The 19,503-nt window shown below is 44.2% G+C and overlaps 1 protein-coding gene across 2 annotated transcripts in view; it reads left to right on the top strand.

Annotated features, from left to right (window-relative positions):
* Positions 1-19,182, top strand: part of AOAH (acyloxyacyl hydrolase) — a 65,763-nt gene extending 46,581 nt beyond the window's left edge. For both annotated transcript variants that reach the window (XM_072328237.1, XM_072328238.1), the window contains exons 17-22: positions 3,676-3,848; positions 6,225-6,283; positions 6,364-6,423; positions 7,339-7,435; positions 10,329-10,405; positions 15,751-19,182. In XM_072328237.1, coding sequence (XP_072184338.1) covers positions 3,676-3,848; positions 6,225-6,283; positions 6,364-6,423; positions 7,339-7,435; positions 10,329-10,405; positions 15,751-15,879 — 595 coding nt within the window. In that variant the 3' untranslated portion in view covers positions 15,880-19,182. The remainder of the gene's footprint in view (positions 1-3,675; positions 3,849-6,224; positions 6,284-6,363; positions 6,424-7,338; positions 7,436-10,328; positions 10,406-15,750) is intronic.
* The last annotated feature ends 321 nt before the right edge of the window (positions 19,183-19,503 follow it).

Genomic DNA, 19,503 nt, shown 5'->3' with positions numbered 1-19,503 from the left:
CTGAGCTTGGTGCCATGTAGTGTTGGGTAGCCATTTGGCCAGTTTAGATCAGCTGCTCTAAACTGCCTCCTTCCAGCTCCTTGTTCCCCACGCATGAAGAGCTGAAACATCCTTGGCCCTGTGCAGCACTGCTCAGCAACAACAGAAACATTGCTGTGTTATCAACGTAATTCTCATTTTAGTCCAAAATGCAGCTCTGAAAATTATCTCAGCTGAAACCACGACAGCCAAAGAAATGAATCTGATTTAGGCTGATACTTTCAAACACATGTTTTTATATATGATTGTTGTGTTCTTGGAGGCAGAGAGGCAGTCCACTTGCTGCTCTGAACAGGGACTTGTTTCCATCCCTTGCTGTCTCTGAGATCTCCCCATCCCATCTGACTGTGAGAGAGTAGATGATGATCCTCTGTTGCTTGAAGAGCTTCTCCCCCTCGCCCTTCCTGTAGGGATGGCTGAGTGTGAATCCAGTAGGAATGGCAGAGTGCCATCCAAACAAACTGGGGGAAGATCTGCTTGAGAGCAGCCCTGCAGAGAAGGACTTGGGGGTCCTGACGGATGAGAAGCTGGACATGAGCCAGCAGTGTGCACTTGCAGCCCAGAAGACCAACTGTGTTCTGGGCTGCATTAAAAAAGGGGTGGCCAGCAGGGAGAGGGAGGTGATTGTCCCCCTCTACTCGGCTCTTGTGAGGCCCCATCTGCAGTGCTGCATCCGGGCCTGGGACCCCAGTACAAGAAAGACATGGAGATGGAGCTCTTGGAGCAGGTCCAGCGGAGGGCCACTAAGATGATCAGAGGGCTGGAACACCTCTCTTACGAGGAAAGGTTGGGGGAACTGGGCTTGTTTAGCTTGGAAAAGAGAAGGCTCTGGGGAGACCTCATTGTGGCCTTCCAATACTTGAAGTGAGCATATAAACAGGAGGGGAATGGCTGTTTACAAGGGTGGACAGTGAGAGGACAAGGGGGAATGGTTTTAAACTGAGACAGGAGAGGTTGAGGTTAGATATTAGGAGGAATTTTTTAACTCAGAGAGTTGTGACACACTGGAACAGGTTGCCCAGGGAGGTCATGGATGCCCCATCCCTGGAGGCATTCAAGGCCAGGCTGGATGTGGCTCTGGGCAGCCTGGTCTGGTGGTTGGTGACGCTGCACATAGCAGGGGGGTTAAAACTGGATGATCACTGTAGTCCTTTTCAACCCAGCCCATTCTATGACTTTAAGAATCTATGATTCTATGATGCACATATAGGTTAACTCCCCTTTCAATGCTTTTGAGGGCTCATCTGCAGGCTATGTAATAAAGCTGGAACTATTATGAAGGCTGTCACTAACACATTCCCATTTCAGTGGTCTTAAGCTTTGCTTAACAGCATGTGCTTGGGTTAGAACTTTGCATGTGCTGTGCTCCAGACACAGATGGACAAGAACCAAGCAGGGTTCTCTCTGTCCCTGAAGTGCCCAGGTACCATCTTGATGCGTCTTCTCCCAGGCTTGGTCCAGGCTCCGCTGAGCGTGTATTCCATCTCTGCCATTTTGCTAAAGTCACCACTTTTCTCTCTGATTTATTCCTCATTCTGCAGGTAATCCTTTCACTTCCCCTGCCCCTAACACAGCTTTCCTGAAGGAAAAAATGAATCCACAAATTTAAGTCATTTGAACCTCGTGTCATCCACTTGTACGATACAAAACAGTATTTGTTACTGCTTTGTCGTGGTGCCCATTACCTGGCAGAGACACTCTTTGCTGTCTGTTTTCTTCCACATAATCTATAGCATCAAAAGAGTTGCTAGCTGCAGTGATCCCTGTGACTCCAGTAAAGAAAATACCATAACTGGTGTGGAAACATCACTCTTCCACTGAATGGGATGGGGAACGCAGCAGGATTTTTTGTTGTCATCTGGTCACTCTATGGTCTGATAATGTCCAAAGTGGTTAAAGAGAATGCACAGCATCCAGAATACCTGGCTTTAAGCCACAAGCAAGACAAATAAAAACCTTTTCAGGATACCTTAGAAGAGCAGCAATTGTGTCTTTCTGGCCATATCCTGTATTTTACCTTCAGACAAGAGAGTGATGTGCTGAGCACGCTGGAGACACAATTCTTAGCCAAGGCATGGTTAAAACACCCATGTTTCATGTGAAGGGCAGGGCAGTGAGTTACATGGATTGTTGTAGAGGAGGAATACAATGAAACCGGGTGTGTGGTGTATGTCCCAGTAGTCTCCACACTCTGAAAATAATGAGCACCACCAATTGCAGACATCACGCTGTCACTGCACCTTTTGGTTGCACTTGGGGCAAGCTTCTCCAGCCTCTCCCAGCTTTGCAATTACAGCTTCTGCAGCAATCACAATGGTTACAATGGCCCAAACATGGTGGAGGAGAGATGGAAAAGCTTTGTCCAGATTGCACGAGGCTGTCTTTGTGTGGTACCTGTGGTGCTGGGACTTCCACTAGATGCACTTGTCCATCCATTGTGCATTTGTGTATTGAAAAGGAGCAGGGAGCTTTGCCATATGAATGTCACATCAATTTCATCTCCCTCTGCTGTATTTGCTTACCATTGCAACCTTACATCAGAGCAGTGTTTTGAAATCAGGTTTTGCAACACCTGCAAGTGAAAATGAAATAACTTAAGAGCAAAACTACAGCCTTATCTCAAAAGTACTTTGCTTGGGTGGCTGTCACAAGCATGACCCTGAATCTTACTGCTGTTTTTCAGTCCGCTCTAACCAGGAATTCTCAGACAGTGCAGAAGCACATACTGCACTAAGATCAACTTATAGGCTGAGGAAACTTGTCTAGTTACTATCTTGCAGGCAAAATGTAGCCTGGTAAGGAATTCCAGATCCTTAATGGAAGAACATGACACTGACACATCGGACTCAGTCCTCCCCAGAGTACAGCCATTAATACAAAACACCAAAGGTTGTGAAGGCTCCTGCTCTTGCAGGGCACTCACCAGCAAGAAATCCTGCCTTATTTCCCAGCAGTTTAGTCATCCCCATCTTGAGCTTGCCCTGCTCTTACTCACAGGGAAGCCGTACATAGGTTATAAGGGGCTCATGGACTTTGACAGTCCCCAAGCCCCTCTACCACATGGAAGGTTTGGGGGTGCCTTCAGATAAAGGATTCTAGGATAAGGCCTTTCTTTCTGAAAGCTCTGGTCAAGCTGAGCTGCACCTTCACAACACGGCCAGCATCACCTCCCCAGCCCCTGTGAGAGATTACCTGCCTAGGGACATCTCCATCTGCTTGTCATCACCTATTGATATGAGGCAATAGCACTTGGGAGAGATCAGGCGAGTGCTCTTTATATAATCAAGTGGTTGTTTTATCAATATAACAAGAGCAGTTTTCTCTAGGAAGCCTCGGGGAGATTGGCTTGTTTGTTTTTCTTATGTAAGTTGAAATTTATTTCAACTTCAGAAGTCACTCCACAAAACAAGACTGCATGCCCAGCTGTGTTTTTAACAGCGAGAAGGCTATTGTTTGAAATTCTGCATAGCTCATTATAACAACAAGAGTCTAAAGAGCATCGCATCACTTCTATAAGGTTTTATTTAGCTAACCTAATATGGAAGAACAGATGACAAGGAAGCGCTGCTATGCATGTGGCTGTTTGTAGGCACAGCATTGCCTGACACAATGCCCTGTTTCCACCCTCTTCTGCAGGAACCGAGACACGCTGGCTCACATGACCACCCCAAAAGAAATGTTCTCCAATGTCATGCAAGCTCTGCGATACCTGGACTCCCGGCTTCCAAACAGCAGCCATGTGATTCTGACAGGCTTGGTGGATGGACGCTTTCTCTGGGATAACCTGCACAACAGATATCATCCTCTGGGTAAATATGAGATGTTGTGGGGTCCCCTGGGTTATCATTCACTCATGTTTCCCTTTCTCTCTGAGTAATTTATGAATCTACTGGCATATTTCAAGCAAACCTAAGTAGTGGAGATCTGGAGAATATGAAATTGCCTGTGTAGTTGGATAGTCAACCCTGGCATGGAATAGAGCAGCTAGAGGGCAGATCCCTAAATATATGGTGTCCAAACCCACTAAGCCCCAAACCATGCGCAACACAAAAAGTGGATGTGGAAACAAGCAGGTCACATGGTGAACACCTCCACTCTTTGACTGATGGATATCTTGGTAAAACTAGGTGTGGACCAGGGCAGGATTAAGCCAAGGAGTTGCAAAAGATTGAGTAGATACTGGAGAAGTAAATTTTTCACATGCACTTGGGTGACTGCCACCTCCTCTTCTGCATGTAGGTGTGATGACTGAAGCTTCACACCATATAGGCATGTTTTGAGGCTTCCTCTCAGCGCAAAGTTGCCCTAAGGTGCTTCAAGATAACGTTTGTTCTTATGATCCCACAATCAATAAAGAAAAAACACAAAATACTTCATCTAGGTAGCAAAGAAAGTTTTTACTGAAATACCAATAACAAAAATCATAAAACCATGGCATTTTTACATGTAGTAAAAGTGTGTTTGGTGTCCTCCATTCAAGCGTAGACATGAGGAACTGTTGTGGCCATTCTGTTTCCAAGTTTCAGACCAAAAGCATGTTCCTTCTGATCTTTGGGTAAAGAGATCTTTCTTGCATCTGAATAAGAAGCTGTTACCATATTAGTCTTCATCAGTAAAGGGAGAGAAGGTAAATCACTTAATTAAGGTGATAGATTATGTCTTCAAATAATTTTGGCTATTTGAGTTTCGGGGAGCTTTGTGCCTGATTTCCCCAAGTTTAATCATTACCAGAGACACTATAGCTTCTGCTTGATATACTACAGGTCATTTTGCCCCTCAAAAGTACATTCCTTTTCTCATGAAGTCTGAAATCTCTATTTCTATTGTTCTTCCATGATTCTCCCCCTCTACTCTGCCCAGATGAGTCCACATTTAGACTTCTGTGACCAGTTCTGGGCTTCCCAGTTCAAAAAAGATAGGAATCTCCTAGAAGGAGTCCAGTGAAAGGCCACAAAGATGACAAAGTTTGTGGAGCATCTCACCTATGAGGAATGACTGAGTAACCTGGATCTGTTCAGCCTGGGGAAAAGAAGACTGAGATGGGATCTGACCAATGTTTATAAATATCTAAAGGAAGATGGGAGGCAAATGGATGAAGCCAGGCTCTTCTCGGTGGTGTGTAGTGATAGGACAAGGAGTAATAGCCTAAAACATGAACATAGGAAGTTACACACAAAAATGTGGAAGAATTTCTTTATGGTAAGGGTGATGGAGCACTGGAACAGGCTGCCCAGAGATGTTGTGGAGACTCCTTCTATGGAGATATTCAAAACCTGGCTGGACGTCTACCTATTCAACCTATTATAGGGAGCTTGCTTTAGCAGGGGGATTGGACTTGATGATCTCTTGGGGTCTTTTCCAACCCCTGTGATTCTGTGATTCTGTGATCATCACCTTTTCTCAAATCAGCACTGTACTACTATCAAGTGAAAACGTAAGGGGAAAAAAATAAACTAAGAGAAAACCCCCATTTCTTCTGGCTTGGGAAGCCTGTGATAATAATTCCTCAGTCACACAAATGCATTTCTTTGCTTGAGAGCATGTTTATCACAGGGGCAGTTCCTCTACCGGATGTCTAATTATCAAAGATAACACGTAGCACTTTTGGCACAAGCCAAACCAGGAGCGATTAGCTATAGGGCCGGTTGGCAATTTTTCAGAGGGCTTCAATCAGCTCAGAGGGAACCAATTAATCCTCAGCAACATGTTTTGCAGCAAGACATCACTTCTGGCAGATCTTCCGACAGGTTGAGAGGAGGTTTCCCTGCTTGGCAGCCCATCAGGCTCCACCAGCCGTCACCCTGGCTTTCTGTCAAAATACCCACCTGGGCTTGTGTAGACCAAACCCATCGGCTGCGGCAGCCATTTGCACCACAAATCTCCCCCAACAGCCCATGTCAGGACCTGGCATTTGGGCCTGTGTAAGTCTGGGACATTCCCACCAGCCCCTGATGTTTGAGCTCTCCCGCTGTTGTTCCCTGGATGTAGGGTGAGATAAGAAGGAATCACACCTGTACCATGTTGCTCCTACAATGCAGCCCAAGGAACCCATTTCGTTTGGGTGCTATCGTACTCTGCAGTTCCTGGAACAGCAATGACAAAATCTGGGGATGTGTGGAGACACAAAGCAAAGTCGTGACCTGTGTCCACTGGGCATGCAGAGCTTCCCTCTCTGTGTTTTGCAGGGCAGCTGAACAGAGACGTCACCTACAGCCAACTGTACTCTTTTCTCAACTGCCTTCAGGTAAGGTCTCCCTTAGGAGTACCCTTGTCCTCCCCACTCATTTGCTTGTCACTGACCCCCTGCCTCCCCTGCCCACACAGGTGAGCCCCTGCAGTGGCTGGCTGACTGCCAATGAGACCCTCAGGAACCTGACCTCAGAGGTAAGGAGAAATGATACCTCTGAGTTTGGTGTGCAGGCCCACCCTCTTGTCCAGAGAGTCTTCCAGTCTGTTCTACCCCTGAATCTTGTATAGAATCCTAGAATTATTTACACTGGAAAAGATCTCCCAAGAGCAGCAAATCCAGCTATCCACCTGACCTACAAAGACCCACCAGAAGGCAGCAGAAGCAAATCCATGGCCAGGGCCTGCACTGGTGTCCCTCAAGCACATTGCTCCTGGTGACATGGCCAACAAAAAATATGGCCTTAATTTTGCCGGAGTTTACATACGCTTTTCATTGTGTGCTCCATCCCTCTTGACTTAGTGAACACATTCCTAAATCTTTGCAGGACTGCACTTGATGTGTTAGCACCAGCACCACAGGACAAACAGGGCATGTAACCGCTGTCCACAAACAGATCTATGACTGCAGGGCAAGAGTCAATCTCCCTTCTAGCTTCCTATCTGAAACTAATTGTCTGTGTTATCATCCAAACTGTACATGTTAAATATTTAGGAGATCTTAATCTCTGTTATGGCTGTAGAATTCACCCTGGATTTATCGGTTGGGTCAGTGGCTGATGGAGGTGATTTATTCCACTGAGAGTAAGAGCAGAATATGGCCTGGCCAGCTGAGCATTAGTGCCATTGATACAGCAGCAGGAAGATAATGAGAAAGGAGAACATTTAGCCTTTATAGAAAGTTTCTGTCTTCCTTAAGAGGAACTAGGCTGCTGATCATCAAAAGGTTCCTGAAATGGGAGAGCCTGAACAATTATACAGGAGCGGGGCCATTGCTAAAAGAAATTTCTGGTAAGATAGCTATGTGCCACGTTAATCTTATTATCTGAGTTGGTGCAATCTGCAGTGGCATGGTGAGTTGTGAGTTGTCAATACATTGCCTGAATTTTGCAGAGAGCCGAACAGCTTTCCAATGTCCTGAAAGAAATTGCCAGAACTCAGAAGTTTGCTAACTTTGATGTTTTCTACATGGATTTCCCACTGAAACAAAGTAAGTGGCTTTTCCCTCTCCTCTCTCAAGTGGTGCTCGAACCCTATGCCAGGACACTAACCCATCCTGGTGTGTTAGCTCTGCACCAAGGACAGGTTTTCTCAGTCGGTTTCCCTCCCTGAGAAATGCAGCCACCTTCCTTAGCTCTGTGCTTCCAAAAGCATCTCCCTCAGTAGGAAATAGCTTCTCTCCTGTATATCCTTCTGCACCAAAATACTACTCTACACTGACTTGAGGGACTTGCAGCACTCACCCTTATGTGATCTTAAGTGATGCTATTGTGAGCACACTCCCTAAATCACTTTCTTCTACTGCTGACACAGTACAAACAGAGCTTACAGTACCACATATCACAGGGAAAGCAGAAGCACTCCTGACAAATCAGTGGTAGAAATAGTCTTGTCTCCTCCCTGAGGGCACCAAACACTCTGTAGCCACCTCTTCCCCAAGGTGATCATCCCCATCCCTCAGCCCACGGGCAGTAGATCCAGTTTGGCCATCTTGGGGCTTCCTCAATAACATGGACTTTTAGATTCTATATACAGTACCTAATAATTAAATAAAAAAAAATCTGATCTGCATTTCCTTATTTTTGTATTCACCAAGAGGTCCCGCTTGAAAAATTATGCCTGAGGACCATATGTTCTTTTTTTTCCCCCTTCTTTTAATGACATTTTAAATCTCAGAATGTAGACAGATAGAAGTGGAGCCACGAAGGGACAGAAGCAGCTGGCAGTACTTCAAAGTGTACATCTCTAACACCTCTCCCAGTCAGCGTCTGCCCATCCTCAGAAGCACAAAGCTGCTGAGGCACTGAGGACTATTGCAAAAGTCTCAGCCGGAGCCAAAACCCATCAAACTCACAAATGTATTTTATTCTCCGTGACCCAGTTCTGGGAGCTGGGCTGGGTCTCACGCAGAGCACACAGAGGAGGAGGTAAAGCTTAGAGGATGGGATTTTTTCCATCCAAAACTGAAACTCAAAGATGCCAACCCCACTGCCAAGCCGGATATCATAGCAAAGAGCTTCAAGGTGGCCAAGTGTTTGCTAATTAATATTTAACAAGGAATTGGGATTTGGAACCAAACTACCTGCTGGGTAGGCAAATTACTTTAATAAGTTAAATTGCTAACTTTAGGTAATTTATTTGCTTTCACAAAAAAGAGACATTCGATATAATTTGCTGTACTTGATTACACTGTGTTGAATAAATGAGGCAAACACACATGCGCATACAAACACCATCTCTGACAGACACTCTGCAAAGTTTCCTGCAGCCCTGGAGCCAGCGATGTGTGCTTCCATCAGTAAAGCTGTCAGCTCGTGGATGTACTCAGAAACAAGCTGAGGTTGCTGGCCTACTTTCTGCTCTCCTCCTGAAGCAAGAGCAAATCCTCCCCAGACATCAAATATTTAGCAGTGGTTGCATGCTGTGGTGAGGGCAATAGTTCTAGGCAGGCATGTGCCAAGATGTACACAGCCGCTCCCAGCTTTCTTGGATGGAGCCTTCTTGGGTATATAGTATTTATTTGAGATTCAGGTGGACACTCAAGCTGAGATGTTGCCCTTGGCTTAAGAACTTACGTGGTTATGTAAAGAAATGGTGCGGTAACACAGGCTGGTTTTGCCTTCTCCTGGGTTTGGATGCGAGCAAGCTCTGGCCTAGCCTAGCCTAAGAAATAGGCACTTCTAAGGCAATTGCTGGATGCTCTCAGTTGGTATCTATTTGTCCAAGAACAGCTCCAGGATTTTCAGAGGTCAAGTATAATAATAGACCAAACTGACCTTTGTTGCCAGAAATTTTGCCCACCTATCTTATCTGCTGTTTCTGGCACCAGAAGGGGAGTCCATCTAAAGTAAAACCCAATACACAGCCTCATACCCAATGTAAGACATCATCTATAATGGGCTGGGCAAGCTCACGCCATGTGTGTTGTGTGTGAACCCAGTCCCTGGTGTAACATAGGATGAACATTTCATTATGCCCAGCATACCACAGTTTTGAAATAAACCTCTGAGCCCTGTTCCTCAAAACAAGTCACTTCGGTGTTGAATAAGGCATCACAATTACATTCCTACACTTAAAGCAGGAATGCTGCCAGTCTATGAATTCAAGACCAGATTGAGGATCCAAGAATCGCTTCTAACGCTATTAAGAATTGTTAATCTATCCTTATAGAATAAATTACTGAATTCACAGTCTGTTAATGCTGTATCCGCTGGTCTCATGTTTGATCTCTACAGCCCTTCTGAAGAAGGCGAGCTTTTTGCTTCTCTAATGGCTCTGGGGCTCACAGTAGAGCATCATTTGCATTGACTGTCATGCTTATGTAATTCAAAAGGTTATTTTGTTGGAGTTGAAAAAGGCCATTGGGAAGAAACGTAACTGAAAGTGACATCCCATTCCTGCAGACATCAGCCCCTGTGAATACTGTGTTACCATCTCCTTCTCTAAAAAGCACTGTTTTCTTTAGCTTTTCCTTTCATATAGGTGTTTCCAGCTCTGCTGAAGCTGCAACTAAAGTGGAAAATACATAAGTATTAGATCAGCACTAAATAATTTATAGCTTTACTCACTACAGCCCTGGTTTTATTGTAGGGAAAGGGAATTGTTTTACAATCATTTACTTTCAAAGCACTTCCTTGCTTAAATATTTCAGATTAAAAAACAAACAAACAAAAACCAAAAAATAACACAATAATAAAATCTTAAATGCTGCCCCAAGGAGATGGAGACTGCATGCAGTAATGGCTGTGACAACTTTATATAAATTATCATAATCTTCACCCAGCGTTGTTGTGAGCTTAAAAGTACTGTGGGCATTTGGAGGAGGATGGGGAGGTTCCTATCCCAGCGCAGTGCAGTAACCCCTCCTTTTTTGTGCTCTGCAGCAGCTGAAGAGTGGCACAGGATGGGCGGTGAGCCCTGGCAGCTGATTGAGCCAGTGGACGGCTTCCACCCCAGCCAGGTAAAATCCTTGAGGTGATGGCAGGGAGTGATGTGGAGAGTGGGATGTCAGTGTCTGACTGTGGTGTCTGGTTGTCCCGCAGAGGGGATGGTGGACTGTGGGATTTCTGTTTTATAAGAGATGCTGATTCTGTCCCTGCCGCTAATCATGACCGTGACCACAATGCTGACCCTGCTGGTACCCACGTCCATGCCTGTTTCCCATGTCCATGTCCCTTTCCCATGCCCCTTGTCCATGTTCAGGCCCCTGTATCCCACATCCTCATCCTCCAAGGCCACAGATCCCCCTAGCATATCCCAGATCAAAGGGTTCATTTTGAAGCTATACATGTAAACTGGTTTATGCTCTGTGGTAATATGAAGAACTTCTCTCCCCATTTTTTTTTGCCCCCAAGGAGGGGTGGCAAGGGAAGTGGATGAAAGGAGAGGAGAAATAGCAGTTCAGCTGTCACCTCATGCTTGGGTTCACTGGTCTTGTGCTAACCACGTTAGCTTATGGAGTACTCCTTTCTGAACCTGAACAATGTTTTAAGAGCAATCAGCTTGTAAATCCTGCGATCAACTGCAACAAATCAATTCTTTTTCTATAGCTTCAGGTTTCAAACACACACATATTTGGAAACAAATGCATACTTGAGATTTGAAAAGTGAAGCAAAAGAGTGTCCCATTTTCCCAGTACCACCCTGCATAAAACTGTATGACTGCCCCACAAATGACAATGCTACATAGTCGTTCCCCATGCTCAAAAGAATGTAGGAGATGGTTTTATGATGGGTGACAACACCCCACATAGGTTCACTCCCACACCACCACCAAGTAACCCAATGCAATGCTAATAGAAAAGAACTCCTAGGAAAGAGTGGAGGAACGTTTCATTGGGCACGCATTCCAAGAACTGCATTCCAAGCTGCATTTCAGCAGCTTCCCCACTGTCTCTTCAGCCAGCGGAGAGCTGCATGGGCAAATCCAAAGCCAAAATAAGTGTTTTCCTTGGTATCCTTTACGTCTGTGATATCAGGTGAAGCAAAACTATGTCTGGCTCACCCTTGCTATGCCACAAAAGATTCCCGTTCCAAAGGAACTCTTTCATGTCAGCTCTGCCACCAGGCACTGCCACAAGATAGCTACAGGGAGATACAAGTTTACAGCCCGAGGATATTGGGAAAGCCTGTCTAGATTTTTTTCTGCCGGCCTTTTGAAAGGAAGCAATTAGAGAAAACTTGGCAAATGAAACGGCTGTGAAAACAGTGATGAAATCAACCCCATTCCCAACCCTGCCATCTGGGGAAACTGCGTACTGAGAGAGTCGGGAGGTGAGCAGATAGATAAGCTATTTGTGGCTGTTTTTACACCTTAACCTGAGGGTGTACCTGGCCACCAGCGAGAGGCCACCACAGGAGCCAGGCCCACCAGGTCACAGCCTCTCCAACACGCTCCTGCCCACATGCTGCAAGGTGGTATGGCATGGAGCCCAGCAAGCATTTGTCTTGAAGGGAACCTTCCCAAGCTAGAAGGAAATGACAGAAGGGCATGGAAGGGCAGCTGCAAGCCTACACACATCCAACTGCTGCCGTATTTTCTCCCCCCAGTCCCAGCATCCTACAGTCATTACCGTCTCCCTCTCCTGCTGTTAGGATGACGTTAATGCTTTTATAGGTACGTTTTCCCATACAGTCAAGGTGCCAGCTGTAGATATGCCTCACTTCAAGTGAGTTACTTCCCTTCTAGGATTTATTAATTAGCCTTATCCAAACATCCACCACGTTAAATCCATTTTTCTTTTCCTGCTATTATACACAAGCCTGTTATCAACACAGCACTGTTTGGGCTGAGACACAGCACTCTGCTCTGAACGAACAGCTCTTGCGGTACAAAGCAGGGGAAATTTGAGCACAGCATGATTTTTAAGAGTAAGCTTGAGAGGGATGACAAACAACTCGCTCACTCCTCATACAAGTTTAATTTAAAGTTTGACTTCATACCAGCCTCTGGCCAGGTACAGTTTTAACTCCACTTAATGCCGCCTAGCACAAGAGAGTTGACACCCTGTGGCTTGCCAAGGGATTGAGGTCTCTTACCTCCATCTCTGCAGCAATTCCTCACCCGTCACGTACAGCTCAGCAGATAAATATGACAAATAAGTCCTTGCCTGGACAATTTTGCTGCATTTTTCTCAAAGCACTTGAGAAACATTCACAAATGTTTGAAGTGAGCAGCACTCTGAGGAAAGCGTATGCATTTTAGCTCTTGCTAGAGGGACACCATGATTGATCCCCAGTGGTAGTGAAACTCCTTTGGGCAGAAGTCTGAGCTCTGCCCCTGGGTTTTCTTTGCTCCTTATCTGGTATCTCATTAATGACAGAAAACAATAACTCAGTGGTGTAACTGAATGTATCTGATAGAGCATTTTATTTTTTAACCAAAACTCACAGATCAGGCTGTAAGAAGACAAAAATCACACCATTTAACGCCTAAAATCAAGGCACTTAACTCGGTCCTCTTTAGATCCCTGTAGAGTAATCTCTGAGACAGCGCTCCCTCAGGTCCTGCTCAGTTGCCCTTGGAAGAAATCCGACTTTCTCTTCCCATTGACTACAGGGGGAGCCAAGGGAGCTTTTCAGCATTTCTTCTATTCTACAAATCTCACTGCAAACCACCCTGAGTGCCAGATGGCTTCAAGGACGTTGCTTCTCTCTGGAACAGCTGATGGCTTTCTTTGTATGGAACGGCCATGCATTTCAACAGGATCCCGTACAAATTGCTTCATTTCTTGCTTTTACGAAGTTACCGCAGAGAATGTGAAAGCCCTGAGCATCACAAACTGTAAACTGAGATGCTTGGAAGAGTCTTAATGATTATGTACAGGCAGGAAAGCACAGCTTGACTGTGATTAGATTCTCCCTTTTTTTCTTTCTTTAAGTCTGAGCTAAACGCATTATAGCCAGGAAAGAAAAAAAAGAAGGAAAAAGAAAGGAAAAATGAAACCAACACATATCAGATCAGTTGTGTATTTACACTTTGCTGAGGAGTGTTCCCATCCCCATCTTTGTGCAGAAGGAAGAAAACAACCAGAAGCTGCTAACACAGCATAGCAACCTCCCAGTCATGGTGACCCAGGGCTACATGAGGAATGTGGGCAGCATTTGCTTTAAAGGCTGATTGGGATTTGTCAGCCTCATAGAAAATCACCATCATTGTCACAGAAACCACGTGAGTTATGGCTGGCCTAAAAGCACAAGATGTTTGGGATTGAAAAAGGGCCTACAATTGTGAGGCCTTCTGTCTGTGCCTCACTGCTCATCCAGGGTAAATTATCCAAACCATCAGCATCGCATGAACTGTTGTCTGAGCAGGACCTGCACAATTTAGGGCATTTTGAGTACGTGTGTCTTAAACTGCGGTCAACAGCAGACTGAACACAGCAGAGCACACCTCCTGTGATACATTTTCAGAGGGTACATCGTGAAAAGACAATGTTAGTTTCAAAAGCAAACAAAATCACTAGGCATAGGAAGGCTCAGGGACTCGTGAAGGTGGGTTGGAGACTCCCATGCCGGGACAGATCCCTCTGACACAGATGGATCTCAGCCATTCGGAAGCATAGGGTGTCCCAGAAGAACTCTTGGGTTAGGAATTTGCCCCAAGAACAGACACTGTGTTACACAATTTCCCCTATCCCTCTCCCCTCCCCAATGTCCCCGCTTAATGAGATCACAACCGACAAGAGTCTAAGAGTTTCTACCCCACAGGTGTGCCTTTTTGTGCATGAGCTTCCAATAAAAGGAAGTTTTCTTCTCCTGGCTTCTCCAGGTCCATCGTCACTTCAAAAGCACAGCATTACAAAGAAGCGTATAAAACTTCCTCAAAGGCTCCAGCCTGTTCCCAAACGTTGAAACTTTAGTTCAAACAATTTGGTTCTATGAAGCCACCTTGGCACTTAACAAAATTGCCTATTTAAGTCTCATTTAGCCCTATTTAAGGCTCATGGTTAACGTCAGTGTGAGCTTTAGGGTTGATTTATGCAATTGTCAAAGTTAAAACAGAAATGCATTTAAGCAAAGTGTGAAATCTTGTATAAAGGCGAATCAGGCTGTTTCCTCTTTCCCTTCCTCCTGCCCTTGATGTTTTTCACCCTATCAATACAGTAGAAACAATTTCTCTCTAGTGATTAACTTCTAGGGCAAACACTCCATGAAAGGCAGAGCAGTTCTGATAGCGAGAAGAACTGTTTTACCACTTTCCAGCAGCTCTCCTGGGAAAAGGCTCTGAAGGCGACCAGCAGCAGCTGTGAACTCACAGAATCAGAGGTGGTTGGTTTTGAACCTGGATATAATTGGACCTCTTTTTTCCAGCACCTAGGGTTTCTTTATAGGATATCAGAGTGAATAGTTATTAGAAGTATCAGAGGAAATCAAGAGCTTGAATCCCTTTGGACTGGCAAGAAATTTATGCATTATATCCAAGCAGTGCTTTTGAAAAACTTTCCTAATTGTTCGGAGAAAAGAAGTCAGATCCTATGGCTTTCAGATAGAAGTTTGTTGCCCAGACATCCTGGGTGTCAGGAAATTGTTGGAGACCTGTCTGCCTGTGTTTATCACCTCTCCATTTTCCTGTAGCTGAGAAAATAATTTGCTAAGACCAAAGACATCATATTAGTAATAGAAGGTGGAAATTTGTGCTTGCAAATTGCGCTTACGTTCTCATCCTTAAAAAGAACTGTTGAACGTAAGTAATTTACAGCTTAAAGAAAGAAACTTTTGGAGTCATCTCTTAATTTTCACTTAATTAGAAATTAGCACTTGTTGATAATTCTAGTTTTTGCAGTGGTCAGGGAGGTGCAGATATATACTATTTTTACCGCTCAAATGGATTTTCCCCTGTTCAAGCACCTGGATTGAACTTTCCTTTTTTTTGAGGTTACAGTCCATCATGTTTAGTCTGGAGAAGAGAAGACTCAGGGGAGACTTTATTGCTCTTACAACTGCTTGAAAGGAGACTGTGGTGAGGTGGGGGTCAGCCGCTTCTCCCAGGTAGCAGCAATAGGATGAGAGGAAAAGGCCTCAAGTTATGCCAGGGGAAGTTCAGTTTGGGCATCAGGAAACATTTTTTCTCAGAAAGAGTAGTAATGCATCAGAACAGGCTGCCCAGGGAGGTGTGGAGTCACCGTTCCTGAAACCATTAGGAATGGGTTGACTGTTGGACTAGATGATCTTTTCCAACATCAATGATTCTATGAGAATATAAGAAAGGAGTCTTCTTTCTGGTGGGGACTCCTTAGTGCTGGTATGAACTACCTACGTTGTAGAGACACAAGAAACTGACAGTATTATTTGTGATGTTTGCAGATTGCTGCAGCCCTGGGAACTGGCATTACCTGGCAGAAGGCGCTACACGAATGGCCTCAAGTACTTGGAAAAGAGAATCCATTCAATGACCAGATTGAAGCTATATTCAAAGATCAAGGTGGACACTGACTCCCAGATTGATGAAGCCACGGCTTATGGTGGCGCTTCCCAGTACATTCCAGGAAACAGAGTGGTTAGAGACCGAAAAACAGAAAGAAGAGAAGAGGAAGCAAGTTATCAGTGCCAAACTTCTTTTTTTGTTGTTCAAAATAGCAGCACAAAGAGCCAACAGAGCTGAAGTTAGCATGACTGCAATCCTTTCAGTGTTGCATCTCATACCGCAAAGTCATCCACCTGCACAAGTAGGCAAGCTTTTCTGTGGAGCTTCAAAAATAAAAATCAAAGGATACCTGCCAGCTAGAGCGCTTATTGTAACCAGTATGCAAATCCAGAAGCTTTTTCAACATAGAGCAAACCTCATTGTTGCCCTTGCAGAACATCATTTCTGGCCTTTCCATTTGCACTGTTTCAACAGCTAATCTGATCCCAAAAGGGACAGGGGGGCACCTGACTCATTTTGTTACTATAAATTTTGTACGTGTAATTGCCCAGACTGGCAGTACATTATTTAGCTGCTATTTGCTTATTAAAGTGTGCCAGGAATAACAAGGCAATAGGAATTAGATTTGCCTGGCAGCATCAGGTCAGCCTGAGCACACGTTCTCTTCTCCACCAGTAACAAGCTGGTAACCTTACAACCTGCAATGTATTTAAAACAGATTACTTTTTAAAGCTCTAACACATCTTCACTCTTTTGCTTCATAACAAACACAAGATGCTCTCTCCTGCTTGTTATGCAGGCATGCCCTCAGGAATCACTGAAGGTAATGGGTAGCTCTTACCTGCTTCGATTTGTAAGTAGAATTGAAGACTGAGAAAAAGAAGTGGTTTTTACACCAGCTCACCCAATATTGCTGTAGAAAAAAATTAGAGAAAGAACTCACTACCACAACAACAATAAACCCAGTCAATCAGAATGAGAGACAGCTCTGCTCTACTAGCAGCCCTACTGGTTGCATAAAGTTGTACTGATTACACAGGGAAAATCATGGTCAATAGAAAGTGCTAGCACGGCATGACTGAACCCATCAGAGTTAGCCAAAGCTCGGATGTACTTGGTCTGCTTTTTGTTCTGCGTCCTCTGCATAAAGCCATGTCAGCTGTGACTCAGCCCTGGGGCTGCTTGACAAACTGAATGAGGTGGCTGTGCATGGGCCTGAGCGCACCAGCCATATCTGCACAAGGTACATCTGCTCAGCAGTTTGAATAGGCAGACAAGAACTTGAATGTATTATGGATCTTCTTCCCTGTTTTTTTTCTTTAGTCTATGCAGCACCATTTATTATGGGACCTACGGGACAACCTTTAACATTTATAAAAATATTCTAGTTACCCGTTTCAGGAAATCAAGAGGAAATTAATTCCTTAGTTGAATTACACTTACTAATAACGCTCCAATTTGTTCAAGGCATTTAGGTGTTATCAGAATATCCACTGTATCCCAAGAAACAGTTTGAACCCATTCTTTCTCACACATGCCTCCACTGTCAAGCATTAGAGGTGGGAAAAGGAAACCCATCTGCCACTCTGCCAAAGAGCATAGTGTTCAACACACACTTGCCAAGCCAGCCTTCCTATCCCTCATTAAAAACACCACCAGGACAAAAATCAAGTGCATCCACCCCTGGTTTTGCTATAGATCAAATACAATAGGACAATGCCGCCTATGGAATTGTGTCAGGTAGTTTCCTATACACCAATAAGGAAATGAAGCAATTAAGAAGGAGAAAGAAAACAGCATGTGTTTAGAAACCAAATTTTCAGGCAATCTCATTGCAAATGGCTGTGTTCCATTTTAGGTTAGGTTTTAATAATGTCAATTAGGAGTTATAAAAGCTAGTGAAAAATGAAGTTTCCTCAAGTTAAAAAAAAGATTCATTGCCCAGAGCAAAGCACTTTCCATTTGTAGAATTTCTTATTAGTAAACAAGGAAATTGTGAACCACAGAAAAAGCCTTCTAACAAAATCAGAACATCCTTTCAATCCAGAGACCTGAAACCTCCAAAGGCAAATCTCAAAGCTCTCAGATTCGCCCTAGCAGTGTTACTGCTCTATGCCTGATGCAGTCCTTGAGGGACTTCACAAAACAGGCTCACCCTTGGCTGCAGGAGCCCTGAGCAAACCTTGTCCTCATGCCTCAGCAGCAAACTCTGCAGTTCAGCATTAAAATCAAGCTGGATGCAAAATTATTATGTAAAGCAGTAACTATTTGCAAATAGAGAGAAACTGGGGGGTCCTTAAGCCATCGTCTGCATCTGTTATTTAAAGAAATATTTAAACAGCCAAAGATCTACATCATCGACCATCAAACAGTGGTAACTGAACACCATATATTTAAATAGCTGATTCTGACAATCTGAAGCAGCAGCACATGATGAATTGTTCTCTGCTCCCTTAACTGTTTTGATGCTTAGACTGAGTGATTATGACAAATGTTATTAGTTATCCCATTCGTATTTTACATGAATTTAATGCTTTGTCATCTGAGTAACTTTTGAGATAAAGAGGTCACATCTATATCTACCAAGAGCTATTTGAATGCCCTTGGTTTGGCTTCTTCCAAAAGGCTCAACTAAATACAAGAAAGTTCCAACCTGTAGAGCAAACACCTCTTACCCTTCCATGACATTTCTGTCTGAACCTTTTCAAACCCTATAGCTGTATTTGGCTTTCCACTTTAACAAAAACAGAGAAAATCCTGGAAGCCCTGCATGGTCTATGCAGAAGAATGAATACAAACACTTTCTAATGTTAAGAGTACAAATGTTAAGTAGAATGACTGCTCATGTTTCTGCTTTCAACATTCATCAAGGCTTTAATGCACCAGCAGTCAAACTAACGCAAGAACTTACTCCCCTCACACCAGCATTTTCCTTGTTCCCTCATGCTTACCTTGTAGTGCTCAGAGAACAGACCACCACTGCCATCATCTCTGAAAAACAATATCACTGCTCACCCCTAGAACTGGGAAAATGCAAGATGGGAGAAGGTTCATCGGTGTAAATGGAGATTTTTCTGCTAAGCTCGTGTCACATGCTTCTGCCTGCAGTAGTACAGGTGACCATCGCTTGCAGCTTGTGCTTGGAAAGTGCCATCAAGGCCATCTTGCATAAACTGTAACAGGTGACATATTTCCCTGTTGAGAATATTAAACAATGTTTAATAGTCCACTTAAGCTAAACAGAAGTATGCCACTTATTTCTATGTTCATGGATTCTTGCTCCATATCTAATGATTTTAACATCTCATTGGAGGAATACAGTAAGTGGATGGTCTACCATGTATCCGTGGATTAAATTCACTCTTCCTCTGTTTATGTTGTATTGCTACTCTGCTGCCAAGTCCCCACCATAAGAAAAAAAGAACCATTTCTCCTAGTTGCACTTGAACTGCTCGTCTCTAGCAGCCTCTATATCCAGATGTAATATTCCAACCAGTTCATGGTAAGCTGCCCATAAATAGTTTGTTCTCCCACAGCAAAACGCAATGCCAGGTACCCCTGAGGCAGCACATTATCTTCCCAAATAAAGGTTTGGAGATGCATACACTGAATAGAATCCTTTTCCAAACACTATGTGGAGTTCATCTTTTCTTCTTTACCCTACGAACTAGTGTCTCAAATGCATAGATGGC

The sequence above is a fragment of the Excalfactoria chinensis genome, chromosome 2, assembly GCF_039878825.1.
Source record: "Excalfactoria chinensis isolate bCotChi1 chromosome 2, bCotChi1.hap2, whole genome shotgun sequence".
Classification (NCBI taxonomy): Eukaryota; Metazoa; Chordata; class Aves; order Galliformes; family Phasianidae; genus Excalfactoria; species Excalfactoria chinensis.
Note: the sequence above shows the minus strand (reverse complement) of the source record. Positions and strands in the feature narration are given on the sequence as shown.